Source organism: Spermophilus citellus (genome assembly GCF_964194105.1).
Source record: "Spermophilus citellus genome assembly, chromosome: 2".
In the NCBI taxonomy this organism is placed as follows: domain Eukaryota; kingdom Metazoa; phylum Chordata; class Mammalia; order Rodentia; family Sciuridae; genus Spermophilus; species Spermophilus citellus.
In genome coordinates this window covers 210,189,865-210,215,426 of record NC_138183.1, presented here as the reverse complement: position 1 = coordinate 210,215,426, position 25,562 = coordinate 210,189,865, and the positions used below count along the sequence as shown (strand labels likewise).

Sequence of the window (25,562 nt, the reverse complement as noted above, 5' to 3'; positions counted from 1 at the left end):
ATTGCCATTGTCCCTATCCTTCATTAGAGATAATTTATCATAAGTAATATGTTTACTCATGTGAGTGCCTCTGCCTCTCTGGGCTTGACAGTCCTGACTTTGCAGAATTGCTGTAAGGATTCGAGATGGTCTCTGTCAAATTCCTGGTACACAGTAGGACGCATCATATATCAGCAACCAAACATTGGACATTTAAAAAAATAATAATAATACCTTGACTGCTGTAGAGAGGTGGAAAGTCAATGAAGGTAGCATGTTCCAGAGCTTCAGACTGGCTGAGGCTAAGCTAAGACAGGTTGTGTGACTTGCCCAGGTGGAAGGAAGAGAGAAGGATTCTTCAGGCAGAAATGAATATAGTGGAGAGACCTAGCAGCCATTGAATGTCTTTTCTCTTTTCTTTGTCTGGTTTGTCAGTCCTTACAACTTCACAAGGGATTTTGCCAATAGCCACTCTGCTGATGCAAGAGGCAGCCTCCGCTTGGCAGTTGGGCTATTTCATTTATTTCGCAGCCTCCATCTTTGGGGGCAGCAGCCTGGAGAGTTCTGGAGTGTGCTGCCAGAGCCATTTGGCCCTCTATTGTTAATTCAGGTAGAGCAGGCTGAACATGAAAGTTATCAGGATATCTTCCCCCATTCCAGGGGGACTGACCTGTTTAACTCTAAGGGAAAGAAGAGACCAATTTCTGTCTCGGTTACTTTCCACCAACGCTTTCCTCACATACTAGGAACTAATTTGAGCGAGCAAGCTTTCCTGAATGCTCTCCAGATACTTTGGGCCCTTTTCTCTTCAACCTTTTGTACAAGTCTGTTGATTGTGTCCAGGGTGGGTTCTGATTTGTGAGCCTACACTGCTTCAGAGACTGGGGATCAGTGCTCAGAACTCAGAATCTGTCAACATAGGCTAAGCCAGCTTCTCATGGCAGAATGTCCCTCTTGACCTGGCTTTGATCAAAGCCTCCAAAACATCAGTGGCCTGACCCTGTTCTTAACTGCTAGTTTGGCCATGTAGGTAAGATGATTGGGGTGGAAATCCCTCCAATGGTAATACAATAGAAGAACTGTGCCTGCCAGGAGGACACAAGCCCCTTCATGCTGTCATTCCTGTTCCTGCCTCAACCTTTGAATGACATTTGACATATGTAGGGTGTGTCTGTGTATTTTTAGAATTAAGATAGCAGGAAATTCTATTATTTATTGCCTGGTAAGATAAAGGGTTTAGAGACAGGACAAAATAATAGTTAGTGCACAACTACTTGGTAAGATCTTTTAAGTTCCAAGTTCTTGGTAAGAAAAGGAATAAGATAAGTATTGCCAATGAGAAATAAGTGTTCTTGCGATTTGCAGGGAGAAATAAGAATTTGTTCTAAGCAGACACAGCATTTTGTGATGTGCAGAAAATGAACGGACCCAGCTTCATCCTATTATAAGCTTAGCCTCTCTCCTTGGTTAGGAAGTACATTTAGTTACTAACAATGAAATATCCCTAATAAGTCCTAGGAACTGGGGGAATAATTAAGGTGGCATAATCAAATGGGGTTTTAGTTTTCTCCAGGAATCTGGAGGTAGGGTATCTAGGCTGGTACAGTAGCTTCATGATGCTATCAGGAACCCTGAGTTCTTTATGCCCAAGTTTTAGTGTGTGATTTTCATCCTCATTTTTGTTACCTTGCCATCCAATAGAGTTTAAATTTCAGGCAAGAAGAAGAGAAGGGTTATCTAAGCCTGTGTTCTTTTAAGGACTTTACTGGAAGACCCACCCAACAATTTCTGCTTACACTTATTAACTGGGCCAGTGTTACATATGACCACTCTCAGCTTCAAGGGAGACTGGGAAATATAAGTTTTTTGCTGGATATACTGTTGCTTTGAAAAAAAAATGGGGCAAAGAAGAAAAGAATAAATGTTGGATAGTACAACATCTTTCTGTATATTCTCTCTAATTCTCACAAGGAAGCAGAGCCTGTTATCCCATTTCACAGATGAGAAACATGATATTGGAGAGGTCACTTGCCCAAGGTCACTCAGCTCAACTGTGATAGAGTCTGTTCTTGAATTCACAATTGACTGGCTCTAAGCCCTATGCCCTCTGATTTTATCTTTTTTGGTACCGGGTACTAAGCCATTGAACAACACCCCTAGCTCTTTTTAAATTTTTATTTATCTTTTTTTAAATTTTGACAGTGTTTTACCAAGTTGGTTAGGGCCTTGCTAAGTGCTGAGGCTGGCCTTGAACTTGCAATCCTCCTTCTCAGCTTCCCAAACCACTGGGATTACAGGTGTGTGGCACAACTCCCTGCTGGGTTGTTGTTTTTAAAAAGTGAAACATATGAACAAAATGGTCACTGAGTGTCAGGAATTCTCTGTGGTTTTGGACCATCACTGATCTATTTGTTCATGATGGTAGTGATGACCTGCACAGAAACAACAGCTCATCTGGAAAGGCTTGTGTCATCTTAGCTGAGCATCTGTGCTCTTCCTGGCCAAGTCCTCTGAATGACACAGTCTTAGACAGCCAAGGGGTGCTTCATTCTTTCCCACCATTGTGCTGAATTGAGCATTGCAGATCTCTTTTGTGATAAGTCTCCTGACTTGAGAAGTTATGTGTTAAGTTGTTGAGAATGCAAGGAGGAAACTAAAAACTCTTTTTGGCCTTAGATCTCATAGCTTAGGATGTTAAATGTTTAATTCAGGGAAGGTTGGGCAATATGGAACATTACCTGCACCTTTCTCACCTGCAGCCACAACCTGAACATTGTGGGACCAAAGGTGCATATTATGTAAGTCCTAGGAACTGGGGGAATAAGGAGCTGTTTATAACCCAGAAGTAAACTGCTCGATGACAAGCAGACTACCATCCTTTTAGCCACCCTCTAAAGGTTTGTTTTGCATTGAGTGCTGGTATTAATCTGAAGAAAAGGATATATAATCCCTATAAAATTGATTTCCAGGAATTACTAGCATGTATCCTCATACGTACACATGCAGTAAGGACTATGATTTTTGTTATAAAATAAACTCCCAGGCTAGAGGAGACTAACAAACTCCATGTTGTAAAGTTAAGTATTTATAAGAATACTATTAAATGTTACCATGGCTAACTTGAACTTGAGAGTCATATGGCTTTAAAGGCAGAGGCTATTTTCCCTACTACTTTCTTATACCCCAGGTGTCTGTCCCAATAAGGCATGGATAGGTGTTCAGTAAACCCATGGTGGTTGGTTAGTAAAGAAAGCAAATACAGGGGCTGGGGATGTGGCTCAAGCAGTAGCGTGCTCGCCTGGCATGCGGGTGGCCTGGGTTCGATCCTCAGCACCACATACAAACAAAGATGTTGTGTCTGCTGAAAACTAAAAAAATAAATTAAAAATTTAAAAAAAAAGCAAATACAATTTGTTGGGCTGAGACATTGCACTTATAATCCTTAGGTTCTGAAGCTGAAGAAGCCCTCATTTCCCTTCAGTTCTAATGCCATACATGTTGGTGGCATGTTTATTTCCTATCTGGCTCTTAATGACAAGGTGCTGTTTGTCTCTGGGGTATGAATAACAAGAAGATAGTTACTTGGGTTTCCCAATTGGAGTAACCACTTGGAAGTATTGGAGCAAGTGAATCCAAAGTGGTGTGCTGGGTCATAAAGCTTCCTCGACCCAGAAGGCCGAGCTTTCATCATCTCAATGGCAGCCTGAGCACATCCTCCATGGGTGGTTTCCTGAAATAGTAAAGAACATAAGAGCCATGTTAGCCAACTTGATGGATGCTGGTGGGTTACACTGATGAGGAGTAAAGGAAGGAAGGAAAGTTTAATTTCAATATGCACACCTTGTGTAACAGAGGTGCCCCTTCCTAAGCCTGTGTAAGAATCAATTTTTCTTGAAGTAGAGGTCCCTGAATATTTCTCATATTTTCTTACTTCTGGAGCTGGTAGACCCACTGAATGTTAGCAGTGGAGAGGTTCTTAGAGGTCACTATTTCAGAGTGTCATTATAAAATGATGTAACAGTCCTTCCAATATAAGTAATAAAAACCAAAGTCTTAATGAGAAAAGGAGTTTATTGGTTCTCAACCAGAAAGTTTGAGAATGTATTTGGTTTAGGTGTGGCTCTATCTGGGACCTCGGGCCTAGTATGACTCTATTTCTCTCTAGTTGCTTTCTTTGGTGTTGGCTTCATTCTCAGTGTCTTTCCACATAGTTGCAGCAGCTCTCAAGAGTAGCTCTAGCCAAAGTCCCAGGGCTAACTCTAATTGGCCTGGGTTGGGCCATGAACCAGTCACTGAAACTCTGAGGCCTCAGGGGGACAAAGAGTAGCAGAGACAGCAGGGCCCAAACTATGTGGACTGGAGTGGGGGGATCCCTAAATGAAAATAATGCTGTTATCAGAAGGGCAATGGATGAAGGTGTGGATGGGAAGGAAGGAAGTCCCCTAGTGATGAATAAAGGGAGGTCTTAAGGAGCATTATTATTATTATTTTTTTCTCACAAGTCTTAGGATATCCATGGAAAAGGGCATTAGGACATTGACAGAAGCATGATTGCTTTTCTCAGTTCTCCATGCCTAAATTGTGCTGGGAGTGTATTTTCACTTCATACTAATATTTTGTTTCCCAGATTGGGTTGATTCTGAACTGTGCTGATTGTTAGTAGCTGAGGTTCTAAGGTTGCTGCAAGGATACCTGGGGTCTGGCTGTTGAGATGTAAATGTAGCAGTATTTCCATTATATTTTCTGAGATTGAAATGGAGACCCTACTGGCTTGACCATTTTTGAGTGATGCATCTTAACAAATAATTTTTTTTTAAAAAAATTTCAGATCATAGGAAAGAATGAACACTCCCCCAGTAAATTCTACAGAGCTAGAATATCTTAATGCCAAAACCTGATAAAAATATTCCCAAATAAAAACTATAGGCCAATTGAGAGAGAGAGAGAGAGAGAGAGAGAGAGAGAGAGAGGGGAGAGAGAGAGAAGCAGCTTAAGACCAGAACCTTTTTACCAAGGAGTGCAGCTGGACTGCCGCCCCATTAGCATCTTTTTCTAGTCCATCTGGGCTAGAGTATGTTCCTCAGACTCCAGTGGGAATGCAGACTTAATTAGGACTTATCCCAAGGAGGAGGAAGAGGGGCAGTTTACAGTGGGAGATGAGCCCTCTGCTGTGTTCCAGAGCTCCTTCTCTAGTCTCAGTTCATACCCTGAGCTATCATCCTCTCTTCTCCTTCATAATTGCTGGGTTTGCATGGAGGCAAACCACAGACACACATATAGAAAGTCAGTAGAAGTAGAGGCTAGAGCACACGGGCTCTGGAGTTCATCTGGGTTTAACCCCTGGTGTCACTGAGTTCCACCTGTATGATTTAGGCCAAATCATTGGTTTCTTCTGTGTCTCCATTTCCTTAGCTCTAAAATCAGACTAATATAGGATCATTAGGTCAGTGCTATTGGGTTCCTGTTTGAGCTGTTCCCTGATAAGATAAAGTGGTTGTATGGAGGGGTGCCTGTTCTCTTGTTACTAAATCTGAAAAGTATTAATTAAGTTGCCAGTTTAACTTTTGTCTGTGCTAGACACCAGTAGAAGAGATCCTGGGCTCAGGATCTTGGGCTCCAAGCTGGACTGCCCCACACAGCCATGTGGACAAACAGCAGAAAGGCAGGATCAGTAATACAGAGTAGGATGGGAACACGTCACGGATTTCATGAAATTATCACTTGTTCTTTTATGCAGTAGTACTTACAGAGTGCCATTCCATACCAGTAATTTTGCAGAAGTTCTGGACATACACAATGATCAGGCCTCTAGTCCAAAGGAAACTGTACTCTAACACAGAGTGTGGTTCCCAGTATAATTAGCGAACAATAGGGTCAGCATAAGGTGCCATCATAAATTAAGGGTCTGTGTCAGGGGTGGCTTCCTGGAGGAGGTAACATTTAAGCCAGATCCCCAAAAGAGTGAAGGATGGGGCATGAAAGGTGTTTGAAGCAGAGAGAATAGTCTGTGCAAAGGCCCAGAGGTGAGTGAGTGTAATGTATGTATCAAGGAGTCTTGGCTGTGGAATTGGCTGAATTTGTTGCTGTTTTTTGCAGGGACATGGAGAAGGTGGAGCGGCAGGCAGTGCCCCAAGCCAACCACACAGAATTGTGTCGAGACTGTGGCCGTGTTGGACCTGGACATTCGAGAGATTGTCCTCATTGTGGCCATGATGATTCCTTCGGCTTTGAGAGGCGGGAGCAGGAGGAAGAGCGGTACCGTTCTCAAAAGGACCCACTGGAGGGGAAGAGGGACAGGAGCAAGTCCAGGTCCCCGTATTCACCAGCAGAGGAGGATTCCTTATTTGTGGATTTACCCAGTGGTCCGAGAGGCCAGCAGGCACAGCCACAGCGGGCAGAGAAGAATGGTGTGCTCCCCATCTATACTCCAGGAGAGCAGAACGGGACTGGCGGGTACCAGCGGGCCTTTCCTCCAAGGGCCAACCCAGAGAAGCACAGCCAGAGGAAGAGCAGCCTGGCCCAGGCAGAGGCCTGGGCAAAGGCCCAGAAGGGAGATGGCAGAAGGTCAGTTGTAGACTCGGGATCTTGCTAATAATGGGCATAATAATGTAGAAACAATGGCTATCATTTCCTCAGCACTCACTGGGTAAATGCCTGCCTTAAACTCTTTACCTCCATTATCTACATAAATCCCTCTAACAGCCTGGCAAGGAGGAATGATATCTCTAATTTATAGACAGAGAAACTGGGGCATAGAGAAGTGAAGGAACCTACCCAGGGTACAGAGACTAGAGGCAAAGCCAGAGTTCACACCTGGGTCTGTGGGTCTCCCAAGCCCACACAGAGTTACACCAAGGTGTCTGTGCTCCTCTTTGAAGATGCTTGAGCCATTCATTCTTGAGATAGTAATGGATCTTCTCTTTTGCTTCTTTCTCTCTGCACCTGAGAAATATTTGTAGAAATGAAAGTAAATACAGATCCATGATTTCATTCTAGGCACATGCAGAAGTGCTCAGACCCTGTTGACATTAGGTTTTATCAAGCCCATTCCTTCAAGAAGTGATCTTTAATTGTTTAGAAGAGGTGCATCTCTTGCTATTTGCAAAGCACTATCTGCATCATATTCTAATTTTAAATTAATTAGGACACATTTATGAACATGAAAAATCCAGGATCACCCAGCTTCTCTGCTGTCCCCAGTAACCACTGTACTTTGTCTTCATTATGAAGACATGACAAATTCCCTCACTGTCTTCAGCCTTCTGAAAACAAACCACTGAAAGGAGAGGAGATAGTAAAGCTAATGTGAATTTAGAAAGCCCTCCAGGGTCTGGAGAGGCAATGGTAGATGTACCAGAGCTCAGTGTGCCACAGGCCTGATGACATGTTCTAAAATGTTGATGAGACCCAGACTGTCTCCCTGTGGCTCTGCAGACTGTGGTAATCCTCAGGGAACAGTTTGGGCCTGTTTTCAGATGTGTGGAGCTGTATGCATGGATTGCTGTGACCCTCCCTTAATCTGGTCTAGCTGGGTTATTGTGAGGATGGACATAGAGAAATCACAATGGAATCCCTTTAAGTGATTGAGAGACATAGCTAGGCAACAAACCAGGGAAGGCCTTTTATTTGGTAACTAAGATACCTTCCCACTCCCACCTTGGAATGACCAGGTATCATTTCTTTTTTTTTTCCCCCTCCCCTTTCAACTTTGTGTCTTATTGAAAATAGAAAGCTACTGCCCCGGGCAGGGGAGTGAAGCTGCTCTCCTTGGTGCTGGGGTAGGTGACCCCTACTCAGGCAGTGAGTGTAAGATGACCCACTGCTGAGAGAGGTTAGAAAATTGGTTCAGTCTAATGTATGAAGTATGATATGTCAAGAGCTTTGTAATGTTGTGAACAACCAATTAAAAAAAAAAAAGAAAAAGAAAATTGGCAGGGGTGGTATCATGTGGGGTCCTCATTTTCCAAGGTAAGGCATTTGAATTTTATTTGAAAAAACAATGGGAAATCACAGGAAGTCTTTAAGCAGGTAAGTGATGTGATCTGATTAATATTTTTCAAAGAAAATAAGAGTCTAGGAGGAGGCTATTGCAATAGTCCAGGTTGGTAATGATGGAAATAGAAATAAAAAGATTTGAGGTATTTTTGAAGATGGAAATCATGAAGTTTGTTAATGCATTGGATGTGCAGGTTGAAGGGAAAAGAGGAATGAGGATGATCCCTAGATTTTGACTTGAGTAACTAAGTGGTTGCTGAAATGAGAAAGGCTAAACAAAGAATAGGTTTGGAGAAAATCAGGATTTCCATTTTGGAATGTCAGTGGAGAGGGCTGCAGGTGGAACTGCACTTGGTGTTCAGGTTTATAGGTAGATGTGGTGCCTTGAGCCAGGTGTATGCACAGCCCAGGGAAGTGAGCTTGATGGGGAGTGCTGTATATGTGGCATGTCCAGGAGAAAATGACCAGTAGGTTATAAGGAATGTGAGTATAGTCGGTAGAGAGATTAGTGGTCATTGCTCTGGAGGTGATAACTGATGGCTCTGGCAGTAGTTACTTACCCAAGGTAGAATGCTTAGAGCCATGATTCTTAATCCTGGCCTTGCAATTTGATCATGAGCTTTAATTGATCTGGGGTAAAGTCAAGGCATTGTATGTTTTAAGAGCTCTCCTGGTGATCCCACCAGTATATGGCCACAGTTAAGAAACTGTTGCTTGGCTAAACAAGCCTAACTTGAGAGGTTCAACACTGATGGAGGCCTCATTTCCATGCCCAGAAATCTTTCATTGGCCTGGGTTACAGCCTGGGCATCAGGATTTTTAAAAAGCACATGCTTTCCTATCCTTCCTCCCTCGATAATTCTCACATGCAGACAGGGATGAGAATTCCTAGCTCAGAGTGAGCTATAGCAGAGAGCCAAAGACAGAACCCTGGGAATCCCCAGGCCAACGCCTAGGCAAAAACAGTCTCCTTAAAGGGAACTGAGAGCTGGGTGTGGTGGCGCACATATGTAATCCCAGCTGCTTGGGAGACTGAGGCAGGAGGATTGTGAATTCAAAGCCAGCCTCAACAAAAGTGAGAAATTAAGCAACTCAGCAAGAACCTGTCTCTAAGTATACAAAAAAAGGGCTGGGGATGTGGCTCAGGTGTAGGCCAGAGAAGTGAGTTTGATGGGGAGTGGTCAAATGCTCCTGAGTTCAATCCCTGGTCCCCTCCCCCCAAAGAAAAAAGAATGAAGCAGGAGATGAAGGAGGATAACTGGAGTGTTCTGTGGAGACAGTGTCCATAGGAAGGAGTTTGGTCAGCAGTGCAGGGTGCTGTGAATGAGGACTTCTCCCTAGCTGTGGTACCTTCCAAGGTGGGTGCCCCTAAAGAAAAGTCTGGAACTTCAGGGTCTCTATTGGTCTTTTGCTCATGACTACAGGTTTTTTTTCCTATGAGTTTCTGGGTGGTCTTTAAATGGACAGAGCTGTATTGCTGTCCTTAATAGAGAATTTCAAAGGTAGGTCAGGAAACAAAGTCATAGGAGGGGAAGAAGCCAATGAGATGACACTGAGAACTCTTTTGTGGTGAAAGGACTTTCAAAAAAGGGGTGACTGTCAATTTAAAGTTGTTAATTGTGAAATGTCACAGCATAACTATTTCTGGCAATTCACAAGCTTTGCTACAAATGACCTGTATTAGGGAACAGGGGTAAGCATCAAGAAGCTGAAGGATAAGTCAACAAGGAGAGGAGAGGTGGCTGGGAAGGTCACTGGACTTTCTTAGAATGTGAGGTTGGCATTTGAGCCATTCTTATCTAAGGAGCAGGGTCTGTGGAGAGCATTGTTCATAGGCTTTGGAGATTGTTGACACACAAAGGAATTTCAGTCTAGCAGTGGAAGCAGATCTCAATGGGCTGAAAAGAGAATAAGAGTAATCGAAGACGGAGTACAGGGAAGAAAGTGCTGTCAATCTCTGAGTCTGCTTAGATCACTGATATTTCACTTGTTTCTTGAAAGGTCTATATCTTGCATTCCCAGATTTTTTTTTCTTAAAGATATATTTGTAATTTCTAACAGTATGTGATAAATAGATCTGGCCGCTTAATAAGGAACCTCCACCATTTTCCACTGGAAAATATAGAAGATGGATATCTCTGCTTTGTGTGTAATTAAGACTGTGCTAATCTCATCATTAGACTGAGCACGTTAAGGTATTTGGATTGCATTGTGATCCTGTATTCATGACTTTAGACCACACAGGGAATTATTCCTAACTGTTCTTTTGGTACTTGGAGATATATATTATATTTCACATCATTAAACTGCTTTACAATATGGTTTATAGGAATCAGACTGTCATAGCTTAGTGTATTAGTACATTCTAAGAGCTTGTTTTGAAATTCTAGCCTTATACCCCCTCCCCCACTGCATAGTTTAAAGTAAAGCATCCTTGTAAAATAAAAAGGCAGAGATGGAGACTGGGAAGGGGACTCAAACACTGCTATAAGGAACAGTAGGAAGTCCTGCATGATTGATGTGGAAGTTGAATTTGATGTGGAAGGAATTTCTGCTGCATAAATAATTGGTTACAAAAAATGGTTTCACACTTTGAAATATTTCACACACATTTGTAGTGGGTTTATTGGAATATCCTGCTTAGTGCCTTTTGGGATGGGGAGACCCCATAGCTACAGATCAGGGTATGAGGACAAAAGACTTTGAATCTCATTTTGGGGGGGGTAAGACTGGGGTGGGGGCCAGCAAATAGATCTGCTGTCAGGGCAGAGCTGCTTTGGGAGCTCCCACCTCTTCCTGGGAGTCTTTATCTCATCTTCTGGCTATCTCCCATGTCTTTTACTCTGGTAAAGTCAGAGCCTACCATTTTACTTATATCTTGGGGTCACCCTCAAGTGGTAGACATTATGTAAATGGAGGGTACAGGCTGTAGGATGAGCTCAGGGCCTGGGGCGCTGCCCAGTAGGGGCCTCTGATTATCCAGGCACAGCAGACAGGCTCCCAGAGTGGGCTGCTGAGCAGATCACATGCAAGAGGACAGGCCTGGTCTGGGGGACTTCCTGGTGTAGGGGCTAAGACCTTCCAGATGCTATAGGAAGGCACAGAGTGTGAGCTGCAGAACCAGACGGAAGGGTTGAGGGTGGGAGCACAGCTGGGACATGCTTTGCGTGCTTAACGTTTTCTTTAGGCAGAATGAACAATGGCTGCTAAAGTCCTGCTCTTCCCAGGGGAAGCCCTCAGCCTGGTTTTTGCCCCCACCACCACCTCCATCAGATGCAGGCAGGTGCTGCCTACCTCAGAGAAAACATTCCTATCTAAATTTGAGAAATCAAAAGCTAACCCTGCCACCTAGTGGCAAGCAAACACACTTGGTGCACAGGTCAGGTCTGGGTTGAAGAGATCTTAAAATATCCTTCTGCAACCTGCAAAGTAACCATTAAAGGGGATTAAAAAAAAAAAACTCTATTTGAATGATATGTATTGCTAATCCTCACAACAATCTATTAAGTGGTTCTTATTATCCCCTTTTTATACTGAGGAAAATGAGATTCAGAGGACAGAAATGACATTGCCTGAGTTCAGGTAACTAGAAATTATTAAATGAACTGAGGTTAAGACAATTAGAAGAGCACTTCTCAAACTTCAGGGAGAGTCAGAATCACCTGGAGGGGGGGCTGTTAAAAGAGGTGACCAGCCTCTGCCCCAGAGCTTCTGATTTGTAGGTCTGTGGTAGAACTGATAACCTGCACTTTAAAATTTTATTTTTAATTAAAAAGTCATAATTATATTATATATATATATATATATATATGAGATACATGTAATATTTTATATATGTATATTGTAGAATGGTTAAATTAAGTAAATTAATATGTCACCTCATCTATTATTTTTTAGTGTTGAGAATACTTTGAGCTTTAAACAATTTTGAAATGTGCTATAGTCACCACATTATTCCACAGAACTCTAATTTTTGTTCTTCCTGTCTAACTGAAATTTTGTCCCCTTTGACCAACATCTCCCTCTCACTATCCTCCTATTTCCAATCTCTAGAAACCACAGTTCTGCTCTTTGCTTCTTTGAGTTCCACATTTTAATATTTTACATAAAAGTGAGGTCATACAGAATCTATCCTGATTTATTTCACTAACATACATTTTTAACAAGTACCCAGATGGTGCTGATGCTGCTGGTCTGTGGACCACACTTTGAATAGCATTGGCATAGAACTGTGTCTGGCACAAGGTGGTACTATATCAAAGTCTGTTAGATAAAATTGATAAAAACAGGATCGGGTATTGAACTCAGGCATGACTCCAAACCTGATCTCTTTTTACAATCATACTTACAGGTTAGACTTTAAGGCTTAATAAAGCTCCATAATTTGTCCCTTACTGAGTTTTTCATCCTTTTTAGAAAATAAGATGACTAAGTTCTTAGTGGTTTTCAAAGTCATATCCAGATCTTGAAGCGCTTATTGAAGGACTAGTTATATGTGTCAGGAGTTCCCCCAGACTGTGGAATATACCACAGAGTATGAGACACAGTTCTTTTCCTTCAAGAATTTTCATCTTGGCTGGGGAAGACACTTCTTGCATGTATGAAAAGGTCACATCCACAAAGGACCTTGGAAACAGTATAGACAGTGTGATAACAAAGTTAAACAAAGGAGGAATGTTGAAGGCTACAGCATTGTGAAGGCCCCCATCAGAAAGGCATGGGCCACTGTCCTGGAGAATAAGATTTGGGTAAATAGTGGGAGGAGAACCTATACAGATTGGGGAGGGAAGAAGAGTGTTATGAGAATAAAGAGGGGGGAAGATGGTGCACACTGGTGGAAGATCTTGTCGGAGAATGCCATATTCCTTTAGGTTCTCATTTACTCATCAGAATAGCTGTATGAGGCAGGTAATGCTGTCTCACACTATAGGTAGTGAGACTGAGACCTAGCAGTCAGAAAGACACCTAGAGTTGCAAAGCCAGTGAATGGTAGTGCTTGGCAACTACCTGCTTTTTCCCTGTGAGAAGTTGATCGGGTGTGGACAGCAGTGGGCTGGGACCAGGGTGAAGCTCATTTTCAGGCTCCAGCAGGTGTGGGGCTGTGCCTGACAGAGAGTGCCTCCTTAAGGTTTGAGCCCTAGGCATCTGGCTTGCCCCAGCTGAGTCCTAGCCCTGGTAGGAGGAGGAGTAAGAAAACACTAGGGCTGCAGGATGCATTGAGGCCAGGTGCAGGAATTTAGATTTGATTTCATAAATCTATGGGGAAGTTTGGAGTATGGGAGTGATTGGATCAGAGCAAGTGACTGTTCAGGTTAGGAATGATTTAGGAAGGTCTTCCAGTAATCTGGGTGAGATCATTAATCAGTATCTAGACTAGAATAGTAGGAAAAGAGAGGAACTATGGTAGCCATTTCCTTTAAGAGTCTCCAGAACTTGGTCTTAGGATCCCAGGCAGAGGGAAAGTCTCAGGAACCCAGATGTACAAAAAGCCTTTTCTAGACATGAGCACACCCATGTGTGCTGCTGGCAAGAGGGACAGAAGGATTAGGCCACTCAATCACACTACACTGGAAGAGAGGAACATGGGGCAGATGGTAGGGAGCTGGCAGACAAAACTACTTTTGGAGTCTTCTACAAAAGTAGTTGGAGCCTGGAGTCCTGGGTGTCTGCTTTATCATTATTTTGGGTTCTTATAGGACTCCCCAACATGCCTGGTTTTGTGGATATACTGAACTCTGTTCCCTTGCTTGGTGGCCTGACCTGTCCTTCCCTTTCTCCTCAGCCTTCCCTCAGACCAGACACTTCCTCGCCAGGGTCCTAGCCAACCACTGTCCTTCCCAGAAAACTATCAGACTCTGCCCAAGAGTGCCCGACACCCCTCAGGGGGCTCTTCACCCCCTCCCCGGAACCTGCCAAGTGACTACAAATACGCACAAGATCGAGCCAGTCACCTGAAGATGTCTAGTGAGGAGCGCCGGGCACACCGGGATGGCACCGTGTGGCAGCTGTATGAGTGGCAGCAGCGCCAGCAGTTCCGGCATGGTAGCCCCACAGCACCCATCTGTGCTGGCTCCCTGGAGTTCTCTGACCAGGGCCGGAGCAGGAGCATGCTGGAAGTGCCCCGCTCCATCTCTGTGCCTCCATCTCCCTCTGATATCCCTCCCCCCGGACCTCCAAGGGTCTTCCCACCTCGGCGGCCACACACGCCAGCAGAAAGGGTTACTGTGAAGCCACCGGACCAGAGGAGGAGTGTGGACATCTCACTAGGGGCTTCTCCCAAAAAGGCACGCGGCCATACCATCAAGGTGAGGCTTGAAAACCTGTCATGTGCCTGGGGTCTGGCCTTTGGGTGTCAAGAACCTCACCTGGCTTGAGTACAGATTTGAGCTAGTGGAACTAATAATAACAGCTAACTTTATGCATTACTTTTGGAAGCAAGTGTAGTTCTGAAAGTTTTATTTTAATTCTTACCAAAACCCTTTGAAGTAGGTGCTGTGATGGGTCCATTCCACAGATGAGAACTCAGAGACATTGAAGAGAAAATAACTTGCACAGGTCACACAGTCTGCTGCTCAGGAAAAGATGTCTGTGCTCAATCAGTTCAGTTATTTACAGCCCAACATAACTTTTAACTCTCCAAGGGGCTTTCACAGTTTTCTGTGCTGTACCCTTTGAGGAAGATATGTATTCCTATTTTACAGTCAGGAATCTGGAACTCAAAGAGGTGAAGTGGCATGTGGTAGGCTGACCTGGGAGAGAGTGCCCAAGGCCTTCTTTCCTTGCCTCACTGTGACTTTTTGATTCCCCACCTGCAGAACTCTTCTCATGTGGACCGACGCTCCATGCCCTCGATGGGTTACATGACCCACACTGTCAGTGCTCCCAGTTTACATGGAAAATCGGTAAGCAGCCCCTCATCTCCTCCTCCAGGTGTATGATAGAATACAGCCTGTGAGGACTTATCTACTGGGGGTTTTCCTCCTCCCTGAGTCATGCAGTCTATCAGGCAGCTTTAACCCCTGTTTAGAGATGAAGAAACTCGGGCTCAAAGGAATCCGGTGACTTGCTTGGCATCATGCAGCTGGCCCTTCAAAGACGAACTTAAGGGGAAATCCAAGGGAATGCTGGACTCGGCTTCTCTTTTGAATAGAATTTTGTCAAAAGCATATTCCAGCCACTTGCTCTCTCCCAGTAGCTTCTCTCCTTTTTTCTCTGGTCTTTATAATGATTAATTAACTCTTCCTTCAAAGTTCGAGTCTGGGGCCTGGGAGTGTAGCTTAGTGGTAGAATGGTTGCTAATGTGCAGGAAGTCCTGGGTTCAATCCCCAGCACCACAAAAAACAAAAAGTTTTTTTTTTTTTTTTAAACCAACCTCAAGTCTGGGTGAGATTGCACTGTTGGTTGCAGCTTTCCTGAGAAAACAACTTCCTGTAGCCCTTTGCTACCACTGCCTTTATTTGTCCTAATGACAAAATTAATGCAATCATTACTTAGTGGTGTAGCATCAGTGCTATCCCGGCACCAGGGCGAAGAGTGTAATTAAAGTGGCGTGCCCCTGCGGTGGCTAATTTCTTCCTGATGTGTCTACACACCTGCAGCTGGAGGAGCTCTCACTGCTTCTCACCCGGTTGCGGCGGCACCAGGCCAAGTTGGCCAGTGTGCGAGATTTCGCTGTCGGCCAGTTACTGCAGCGCTACCTGACCTTTCCCACCTGCCAGGTCAGCACTGGTGGCTTCTCCCAGGGCCGGGGTGTGACATGCTGGCCCATGATCCCCTGTGCTGTGCTCTGGTCTGTCTTTTCTGTCTGGCTCTCTCCCTTATTCCCTGCCTGTTTGCTTCTGGGTGCCACCACCAGATGCTGCACCAGTGGTGGAGCCTGCCCTCTGGCATTGGGGAGGGGTCTGCATGTCATGTGAGAAACCTGAAGCGTGGCTTCGCAAGCCATACATAGTGACTGTGAAGCTGGTGTGTGGTTGTGTCTGAAGGGCTATGCCAGCTGTCAGCCTAGTTGCCACTTTGGGCACTCCTTGGGATGCTGAAAGACACATGTGGGTCAGCCTGGAGGGAGAATACAGGGGCCTTCTCTATTCTGGACAATGCCCTGCTGACTTGCAAAGCATCTCACATTTCATCCTGTTGAGCTTTGCAGTACCATGGGAGAGCTTAGGTGGGATGAAATTTTTATCACACACACACAAAGCAAGTAGATCCAGAAGGGGAGGGGACTTATCCAGGATTCCTTGCAAAACCTATCTGTCGCAGTGTTCTAAACAGTGTCCAGGACATTAGGCTTTGCAGTCAGTCTCTTTGAGGACTGGCCAGAGAGTTGCTCTCCCAAGCATCTTGAGCAGCTCGAAGAAACAGATTCCTCCCCTGAGTTGTCCTCAAGTAGGGATAGGTTCAGCCTCTTGAGGCTGGTCCCTCCAGGCTGCACAGAAGTAGATGGGATAGATGAGGGTGATGGAACTGTCACCTTCCTTCCCTGTCCTGTTTTAGCAAGAACTAAGAGACTCAGGAATATATTTAGAAAAATGAATGTAAGAGCTTTGTGGTGGTACATTTCTGTAACCACAACTGCTTGAGAGGCTAAGGCAGGAGGATGGCAAGTTCAAGGACAGACTGGGCAACTTAATGAGACCCTGTCCAAAATAAAATTTTAAAGAAGGTCTGGGGACATAACTCAGTGGTACAGCACTTGCCTAGCATACATAAGGCTCTGGACTCAATCCCCAGTACTGAAGGAAAAAAAAAAAAGGAAAAGAAAATGAAAAATGATTGTAAAGGGACATATACAAAAATCATAAATTGTGGTTTGGGTGATTTTTAATAACATTCTCCAGCTCTGTCTTTTCTACTCCTGTGGAAAGTAGTAGGGACTAGGCTGATTGGCGAAGTAGGAATGGAAAAGGGGCAATGTAAAGACATAAATAAGACCTTGCAAGCGACAAGCTTCCTAGACAGTGGTCCTTCAGTTCTTCCCATGTTTAAAAGCACTACCTGAACTTCTAATGTGATTGTTTCATGTCAGAGCTGTGCATGATCCCACCTTCCACAGCCCTGGCTTGTTTAACTGGGAGACCCTCTCTTAGTTTCTAAAAATGTGGCACCTGGACCATTCTTAAGCTCTCTCAGCCTCTTAGTCTCACTGTTGGTTTCACAAGAGAGCATGAGTTCTAAGGAATCAAAGAAGCTTTTGCTTATTTTCACTGTTTCTGGTAATTACACCAAAGAGCTCAACAGATAATAGGAGATGCCACAAGCAGATAGGTCTGATCCTGGGACTTCTTCCTCTAACTCTTCACATGGCCACATTGGCTTCATGCTGAGTAAAAAGAGCAAGACTTCAGGAAACTTCCACTGGCTGCCAATGCTTATTGTTCTGGAAACCACCATCATATTGGGACCTCCTGAGTTACCCAAGTCATCTTCCTGACTCTTCTAGGAATTCATCCATGCCAGTCAGGGTCATTTTACTTCATGCATGTGAAGTGGCCCAGTCCAAAGGTTTGATGACAAGAATTGATGGCTAAGGTTGGAACGCAGTGGTAGAGTGCTTTCCTAGCACATGTGAGGCACTGGGATCATTCCTCAGCACCACATCAAAATAAATAAATTAAATAAAGGTATTGTGTCCATCTACAGCTAAAAAAAAAAAAAAAAAAAGAATCGAAACTGATGTAACCCTAATTCAGGTATAACATGTGCTCTTCCAGGTAGACTCCCCCTCATTCTGCCCAGCATCTGCTTCAACTACTCTGCTGTCCTAGTCCTCTGGTAGGAGCCTTTCTACCAGAATGTCATGCTGCGGAGTGGTATGGGGGGGGCAAGCTGGCTTTGCCCACAGTGACCTGCAGTCTCCACTGTGCCAAAAGAGCTCTGTGAGCTATAGCAAGACATTTGTGCTTCCTCCGTGGCCCTGGATGTGTTGGTCTGCCATGGCCTCTTGTTTCCAAAGCTGTGCAATGTAAATGATTCACTTGTGAAGCCCCTAGTTATGAAAAGTCTTGGTATTCATACTGTTTGGTTTTCTTTTTTACCTCCCTGTGTTTCCTGTGAAGGCTGATGATACCTACCTCCAGCTGAAGAAAGACTTGGAGTACCTGGATCTAAAGGTAAGTGGCATCAGGGATCCTGCCTTCCTCTGACACTCACCTTTCTGACAGTGTCACTTCCTTGGAGCTGAGCGCAAAGCCAAAGGCCATGTAGTCTTATCAAATCTGGATCCCAAATGAAGAAATCTCTTATATGAATCAGAAATATTTCATTTCTTACAGCCTCAAACTCTGGCTCTCCACAGGTTTTTTTTTTTTTTTTTTAATTCTGCTATAAGGGATCTGGCTTACATAATGAGGGCCCAAGATCTTGATCTTTTCTCCCCTTGGTCAGAACCAAAGTTCCCCCTAAAATAACCATTCACTTTTTTTAGAGCCTCTGGTAGGGGCAGGGGTTTGTGTTTGGTTCCTGGGGTGCCGCTGATATGTATTTTAGCCATAAGAGGCTTGGTGCATTATTTGGTTTTGTTGCTGTGGAGCAAGTTGCACATGGAAATATGTGATTTCAGGGCTTACCAATAACCTCCCTCCTTCATTTAGAGATGAATGCTAGACCCCCCCCCCCCCCCGTAGGTGGTAAAGCTCCAGGCATTGACTCAGCCTGCACAGCACAGAGAACTGGTGAAGGCTCCTGAAAGAGAGCTGCTTTTGTTTCTCCCCACAGCTCTCTGAAAGACCCCACTGTGAACAGCACTCCTTAGGCCTGAGCCATGAAAAGACTGAAGGAATGTGACCTTTAATCAACCAAGGGTGGGTGAGGACCTTGTGAGACACCCAGGCAACTGCTATGGGGCTGTGCCTCCCATGGTCCCCAAGCGTACCTGGTTTGAGATGTTTTAACATGGGGGTCTCCATCCAGCCTTGCAGAGCAGGGGCATGAATGGTAGGCCCCAAGGAGGCAAATGGGGGTGGGGTCTCATGCTTAAGTACCATTAGGGCCTTTCTGATCTCAAATTTTTAAACTGTCTGGGAAAAGAAAATAATCTCCAAATAACAGACTTTTGTACAATGACTGTATAAAGATCTGTTTGGATCCCTTCTCAGCTGAAGTTGTGAAAAGTACTGTGGACTTATAGGAAGACTTTTTGGAGAAGGTGGCAGATGTGTGGAACATTGAAGAGCCAGGGGTTGGAGTTGGTTGAGATTAAAGGAAAGGGAACAGCAGGAGCCAAGGAGACCCCAAGTATGGTGAAGTTGCAAGGGCCATGGAGTGGCAGGGTCCTGGTCTTATCCTGGTCCTTAAGAAGGAAGGTTAGCACAAAGTCAAACCTGGTTGAGGTCATGAGGAAAAGTAGAAGATTACTCTCCAGATCACGACATCTTCCTTCCTTCCCTCCCTCCCTCCCTCCCTCCCTCCCTCCTTCCCTCCCTTCCTTCCTTCCTTCCTTCCTTCCTTCCTTCCTTCCTTCCTTCCTTCCTTCCTTCCTTCCTCTCTCCCTCCCTCCCTCCCTCTCTCCCTCCCTGTCTCCCTTCTTTCCTTTCTTTCTTTCTTTTTTTTTTTTTTTTTTTTTTTTGCTGTGATAGGGATTGAACCACAGGGTCTTAAGCATACTTGGTAAGCTTTTTACTACTGAGCTACACAACCAGCCCCCAAGATCAGGACATCTTTTCAGCTTACATGACAATCAGATCACACAGAGCTTAAGTGACTTAAATAAGGTAGTACCTCAGGATTCAGAGTGCTCAAATGTGACTGTGTGGTCTGAATGTGGCAGACCAGCTCATCATCCTGCATTGTTAGGAAGGCAGGGTCCTTCTCATGAGGCCCATGGAGAGAGGTTCACCAGCCCCCATATCCCTCTGCTCTGTGCAGTACCATATCCCCATTCCTTGGTCTCTCTGATAACCAATTATAGCCGCCTGCTAGGTTCTTCTTGCCCCTACCCTGTGACCAAGGAGTCACTCCAGAAGTACCTATGGAGTCTCTACAATGGACTGGGCCTGTGGGAGAGGCTTGGCTTAGCAGCTGCACAGGCATACACAAAACTGCGCCTGGTGCACAGTGCAACTTCAAACAGTGCCTGAGCAACGGCTATAGGAATTACCCGTCTCCTAATTCCTGTTTGAATGTAATAGCAGACACTCAGAGGTGGTCCTGGAGTGAAGCTACACCTCGAGTTTGTTTTATTCAGCTTCATAAAATTTGAGCTATGAGAGATTAGAGAAGGAGAAATTGAGGCGTGGGATAACACAGCAGAACTAGGAGTACCTGTGTGTCCTGACTCAAAAAAAAAAAAGCTTAATAACAGTAAAGGGTGTTTTGTGTGCCAGTTACTGCGTTTGACTTCAATTGAATTATTTAAACCTCACAGTAGCCCTATATGAGAGGTAGTGGTATCATCTTTTAAATGACTGAGGCTCAGAGGTGGTAAATGACTTTCCCAGGGCTCCACAGCAGTTATGGGGAGGGGCAGATTGTATTTGGGTATAGCTCTCTCAAACCTGTACTTTTAATCTCCACACCACATTGCTTCTACTACTGTGTTTCTATAGTAGAGTAGACTGGGCTCACCAGCAACACTTGTGAGGAGAGGTCCTGGCTTTTGCACTGTGTATATGTGTCATCAGTCTGCTGTGACTGCCAGAAAGGCTACCCCTGCCAGAATGTCCCACTTCAGGATCCAGACAAAGGGAAGACTGAATCAGGGGAGAGGGATTTAGAGCCTGAAGAACTATTGCTAGGTATTTTAAGTGGGATGCTTTTGGTTTCAGGTGTTCAAAACCCAACCAATCTGCTAAGTCACAGGGTAATATACCACCAGGACCATGGTGGTATATACTGTAATACCAGTGGCTTGGAAGGCTGAAGCAGGAGGATCACAAAGCCAGTCTGGGCAGCTTAGCAAGATCCTTTCCCCGGGGGGTGGGGGGGGGTGGGGGGTGGGGGGGGAATCAAAAGGGTTAGAGATTGGTTTAGTAATAGAATGCCCTGGGTTCTATCCCCAGTATCACAAAACAACAACAAAAAAGGGAACATACCAATTCCTATATCCAGAAGCAATGTTCCAGGGGCTCTTAGAAGACAGTCTATACTAATGGGTGCTTAGAGAGTGTTTACTTCTCAGCATTTTACTTGGTTGTGCCAGGGCGAACAGGACTCCACATTGATCAGACAGCTGTCCCTGCCTGGCCCAGGGTTTGGGGACTTAGTATCCACTTATGTCATTTAATCCTGTCAGCAACCTTGAGCCATAGAAACTATTATCTCTGTCTTACTAACCAGGAACCCAAGTCTCAGAGAAGTTAAGTAATTTCTGTAAAGCTACATGGCTGGAAATGACTTCACCCCTGCATTCTTTTTTTTCATATACAATATACTTTGCCACCCCAGAGTTGTCTTCTTTGACTTGTATTTCTGGCATGTAAGTTCTGCTATTCAGAACCTTCTACCCTAGCTGGCTTAAAAGAGTGGGTGGTGTGGGGGACCCATTGTTATTGACAGCTTGAATTGGTTTATTTTCAATTTATTTTTAGTTTGTTATTTAGTTATTTGAGGGGTCTCAATATGTTGCCCAGGCTGGTCTATAACTTCTGGACTTAAGTGATCTTCTTGCCTCAGCCTCCAGGGTAGCTGAAACTATAGGTGTACTCTACTGCACAGGTTTTGAGTTGTTTTGATGTGTCTGTGAAGGACAACCAGGAAGGTGAGGTGGAGGAGGGTGTCTGTGGCTGCTCAGGAGGTGCCTTTGCAGATCAGAAAGTTGTGGTCAACTTCAGAAGGGCCAATGTCTTTGGTGAGGAACATGCCACCAATGACTTCATGTCTGTTGGACTCTGGACTCTTTCTTTTTGAGTCTAAAATCAGTGCTTCTGTGTTCAGGGTCTGATTCCAAAGTCAGCTTTTGGGGCAGAGTTTTTTAAGTTATTATCTGGGACATCATCTACTTCCAGAACACCTGGAAGCTTGATTTTAAAATGCAGATCTAAGCCTGATATGGTAGAGTGCTCTTATCACAGCTGCTGGGGAGGCTGAGGCAGTAAAATTGCTTGAACCCAGGAGTTTGAGGCCAGCCTGGACAATATAGTGAAATCTCATCTCTTTAAAACAAAAAAAGAAAGAAAAAGAAAAAACCCAAAAACAGATCTGAAGGGAAGGGCTTTATTGATTTAGAGCCTCTGGTACCAGAATTAAGTAATCAAGTTCTGATGTATTCTTGTGCTCACTGAAGTTTGAGTTTTGTTGTTCTAGAGCAGAGATTATTAATCCTGGCCATGAACTGAAACTACCAGGAAGGTGTTTTATTATTGTTGTTTTTTTTTTCAGGTACCAGAGATTAAACCCAGGGGCACTTAACCACTGAGCCACATCCCTAGCCCTTTTAAAAAATTTTATTTAGAGACAGGGTCTCACTAAGTTGCTTAGGGCCTTGCTGCATTGCTGAGGCTGGATTTGAACTAGTGATCCTTCCACTTCAACCTCCTTAGCCGCTGGGATTTACAGGCATGTGCCACCACATCCAGTTGCCAGGGAGCATTAAATGAATATAGATGGTTGAGTTCTACTCCTTAGAAACTGTGATTTAATACTCAGGTATTACTCTTTGAAAAAAGCAAAAAGAATAAAAGAAAATCCCTTAGGTGTTTGTTATATGCAGCTAGGGTTGAGAGATCTTCAGACCAACAGCAATACCCAGGAATTTGTTAGGAATGCAGAAATCTTAGGTCCCATCCTAGACCTGCTCAGTGAGAACCTCCAGGGTGGGTCCCAGCAAATGTGTTTGTTAACAAGCCCTCTAGGTGATTCTGAGGCATTGTAAAGGTTAAGAATTATTGATTTGGAGCGTTAGTTCTCAGTCTTGTCTGCACATTAGAATCACCAAGGAGAGCTGTTGTCATTTATCCTAACTGGAGGCCTAATGCTGGGTTCACAAAATCTGACTATTCCAATAACTTAAGAAAACCGCAAAGAAAGCATGCAAAAACACACAGAAGTACCTTTTCAAAATCCATGACCACTCTCTGACCTTAAGGGTTGGAGGAAAGAGCGAGCCACTAGAATTCTTTATTCTTATTTAGGGGACACACAAGGAGAAGTTCCATGGAACATTCTATCCCCAAAATGGCAAAAGGGTGGGATTACAAAGGAACAGGTGAGTGTGACTCAACCCCACCCGGTGACACCTACTCCTGGAGCCACACCTCATTACCCGAGTGGAGGTAAAGCCCAAGTTATTGCTGGGCACAATAATTGTTCAGTATCTCTTGCTCAGGACTAAAGGGCATGTATTTCCAGAGCAGCTCCTGACAGAGGGCTTTGAAGAATCCCTATGCTGGACTGAGGGTGTAGCTCAGGGATAGAGTATTCGCCTCATACACATGAGGTACTGGGTTCAATTTCCAACACTGGAGGGAAAAAAAACAAAAAACCCTAGTGCTCACTCAGGTTCCATTCCAGACCAATTACCTCAGGATCTCCTGAGGTAGGACTCAGAGATCAGTATTTTTAAAAGTTCCCCAGGTGATTCCAGTCTTCAACCAAGGTTGAAAAATCCACTGTCCTAGAGGAAGAGAACAATGTTTCCTAAAAGGAGCTAGAAGTATTTGGAACCTTTGGTGTAAGACATCATCATTTAGGTGCATCCCAAGGGTGGAGATGAAAAGTCCAAAGGGACTTAAGTTGGAAAACGTGGGGCAGCAGTGAGGTTAATGCATTGGCACAACTCTAAACACAGATTTGATATCTTAGAGAACAGAACATGCTGAGGGAGGCAAGGAAGAAACAAAATTCTCCTTTGTCTTCTGTGGCAGAACCAGGAAGGATGTGGGCTCTGAAGCAGTCCTGTCACATAAACAGCCTGTACAAGATCCCTTTGGCCAGGGCTTTAGTGTGCTCCATTTCACAGAGGAGTCTAGAAAGGTCCCACAGCTGGGAATAAGCATCACCAAGATTCATTTTAATTGCGCTACGCACGTCCTCCTTAAGGTTCCCCTTCTCCAGTTCCCCAGGTTCTGGCTGCTTCAAGTGTTGTCTGATGTCTTACCTGTTATGTTTTGTTGTATTTGCCTTTTTGTTTGGAACAGATTAAAAATAATGAACCTTTGATCAACGTACTTTACAAAGTGCTGAAGAAGTCAGCACGGGGCTGTCGGCCCAGGAGAAGCGTAAGATGATCTGATCCGTGTCTCCGAGTGGGGCCATTCCATTGCTTCTAGCTCAGTGCCGGCTCCATCACTCGCTTAACCAGTTGCTCTCCTGATCGCCCCAGGCTTCCTGCAAGTCATTTCGGTTTATTTTCTTTAAATGAAGTTCTCTGCAGCATTGTGGCTGATGCACCAGGCTGAGCTGCTCATCTGTGGTGCTCTGTGACTCCCATCTTTTGTGCTGCCAGCGGGTGGGGAGCTTGCCTGGCTTGCCTCCAGCTTGTGTTGTGTTTCCATTCTCACTTGTCTGCCTCCATGGCGAGGGCTCATCTAGACAGGGTTGAGCATGAGTTTCTTGGGAGGGAACAGCAGTTACTGGTCCCTTGGAGGAGCCAGGGTATCCTCAAGAGTCCACCTTGGCCCTGGCCTCTTCTTGAGGGCAGGTAGATATTTGGATAACAATCTGTGGCTGGACTAGAGTAAAACCAGCCACCCCATACCCACTTTGACTGACACAGAATAACCACAGACTACACCATGGCCAGCCTTCCAAGGGAGGCTGCAGGTTGGGAAGCAGGTGGCGTGTCCAGCCATTCTGGGCCCTGAGAAGGTGTGTTGGGATATGGTGGAAGAGAGGTAAGATGCCTGGTGGGGGGCTTTGATTCCCCCTCTTGTGCAAAGATTCTTTCCAATGGATGAGCACCATGAATGTTCACTTTTTCTGGTGACAGATACTGGGGTTTTGCATTGTTGATGTCTAAATGGATTTAAACATTGCCATCACAAAGCATAATTTTAAAAGGAAACTTAGCTTTAATATATTACATATGGATATAATATTTCTTAGTAGCCTCCACTCTCTGAAATGGAACTAATTTCAGACACTTAAAGGGCCTCTGAGCTGTGTGAACAGGCATCAGGTAGCCCGTGCTCTGCAGCCTGTGGCCTTTACTCCATAGTAACAATCTACCTTATTTTGAAAAGTTCATGAACTCAATAAGTGAACATTTTCTGAATATTCTTAGTGTACTGGGCCCTGGCTGTGCTTTGGGGATTCAGAGAAAATCATCCCAGTCTCCACAGTCACCCCTACTTAGGTTACCACATAGTGGGGAGAGTAGATGAGTAAGCAGAGCATTGTAATCTGATGTGCTGTGTATCACAGTCATGACGGACACAAGTAGGGTCAGGGGTGGAGTGAGACATCCTAAAGGGCACCAAGTCCAGTCAGAAGGGAGGGAAGAGATGTAAGTACTTTGCCTCTGTTGAGCTTTTAAGTTCTTTGAATCCCTAACTCACAGTATCTTATAAGTGGCACATTAAAAAAGATGGAAATATATTTCTTAGAAAAGAGGGAGTGCTGATATCCCGAGAGAGAGAGAGAGAGAGAGAGAGAGAGAGAGAGAGAGAGAGAGAGAGAAAGGTTGAATGTATATTCAGTATTCTAGGAAGGCA

The 25,562-nt window shown here is 44.6% G+C and overlaps 1 protein-coding gene across 11 annotated transcripts in view; it reads left to right on the top strand.

Moving 5' to 3' along the window:
- The window catches only part of PLEKHA7 (pleckstrin homology domain containing A7), a 211,191-nt gene that overhangs the window by 157,956 nt on the left and 27,673 nt on the right, over positions 1-25,562 (top strand). For 7 of the 11 annotated variants that reach the window (XR_014020499.1, XM_081280911.1, XM_081280908.1 and 4 more), the window contains 6 exons: positions 6,076-6,543; positions 13,757-14,279; positions 14,790-14,876; positions 15,573-15,692; positions 18,033-18,086; positions 24,048-24,128. Coding sequence is in view for 10 of the 11 variants with exons in the window: in XM_081280911.1 (XP_081137037.1) it covers positions 6,076-6,543; positions 13,757-14,279; positions 14,790-14,876; positions 15,573-15,692; positions 18,033-18,086; positions 24,048-24,128 (1,333 nt within the window). In the remaining variant the exon portion in view is untranslated. The remainder of the gene's footprint in view (positions 1-6,075; positions 6,544-13,756; positions 14,280-14,789; positions 14,877-15,572; positions 15,693-18,032; positions 18,087-24,047; positions 24,129-25,562) is intronic. The other 4 variants (XM_081280916.1, XM_081280915.1, XM_081280914.1 and 1 more) reach the window with 3 other exon arrangements.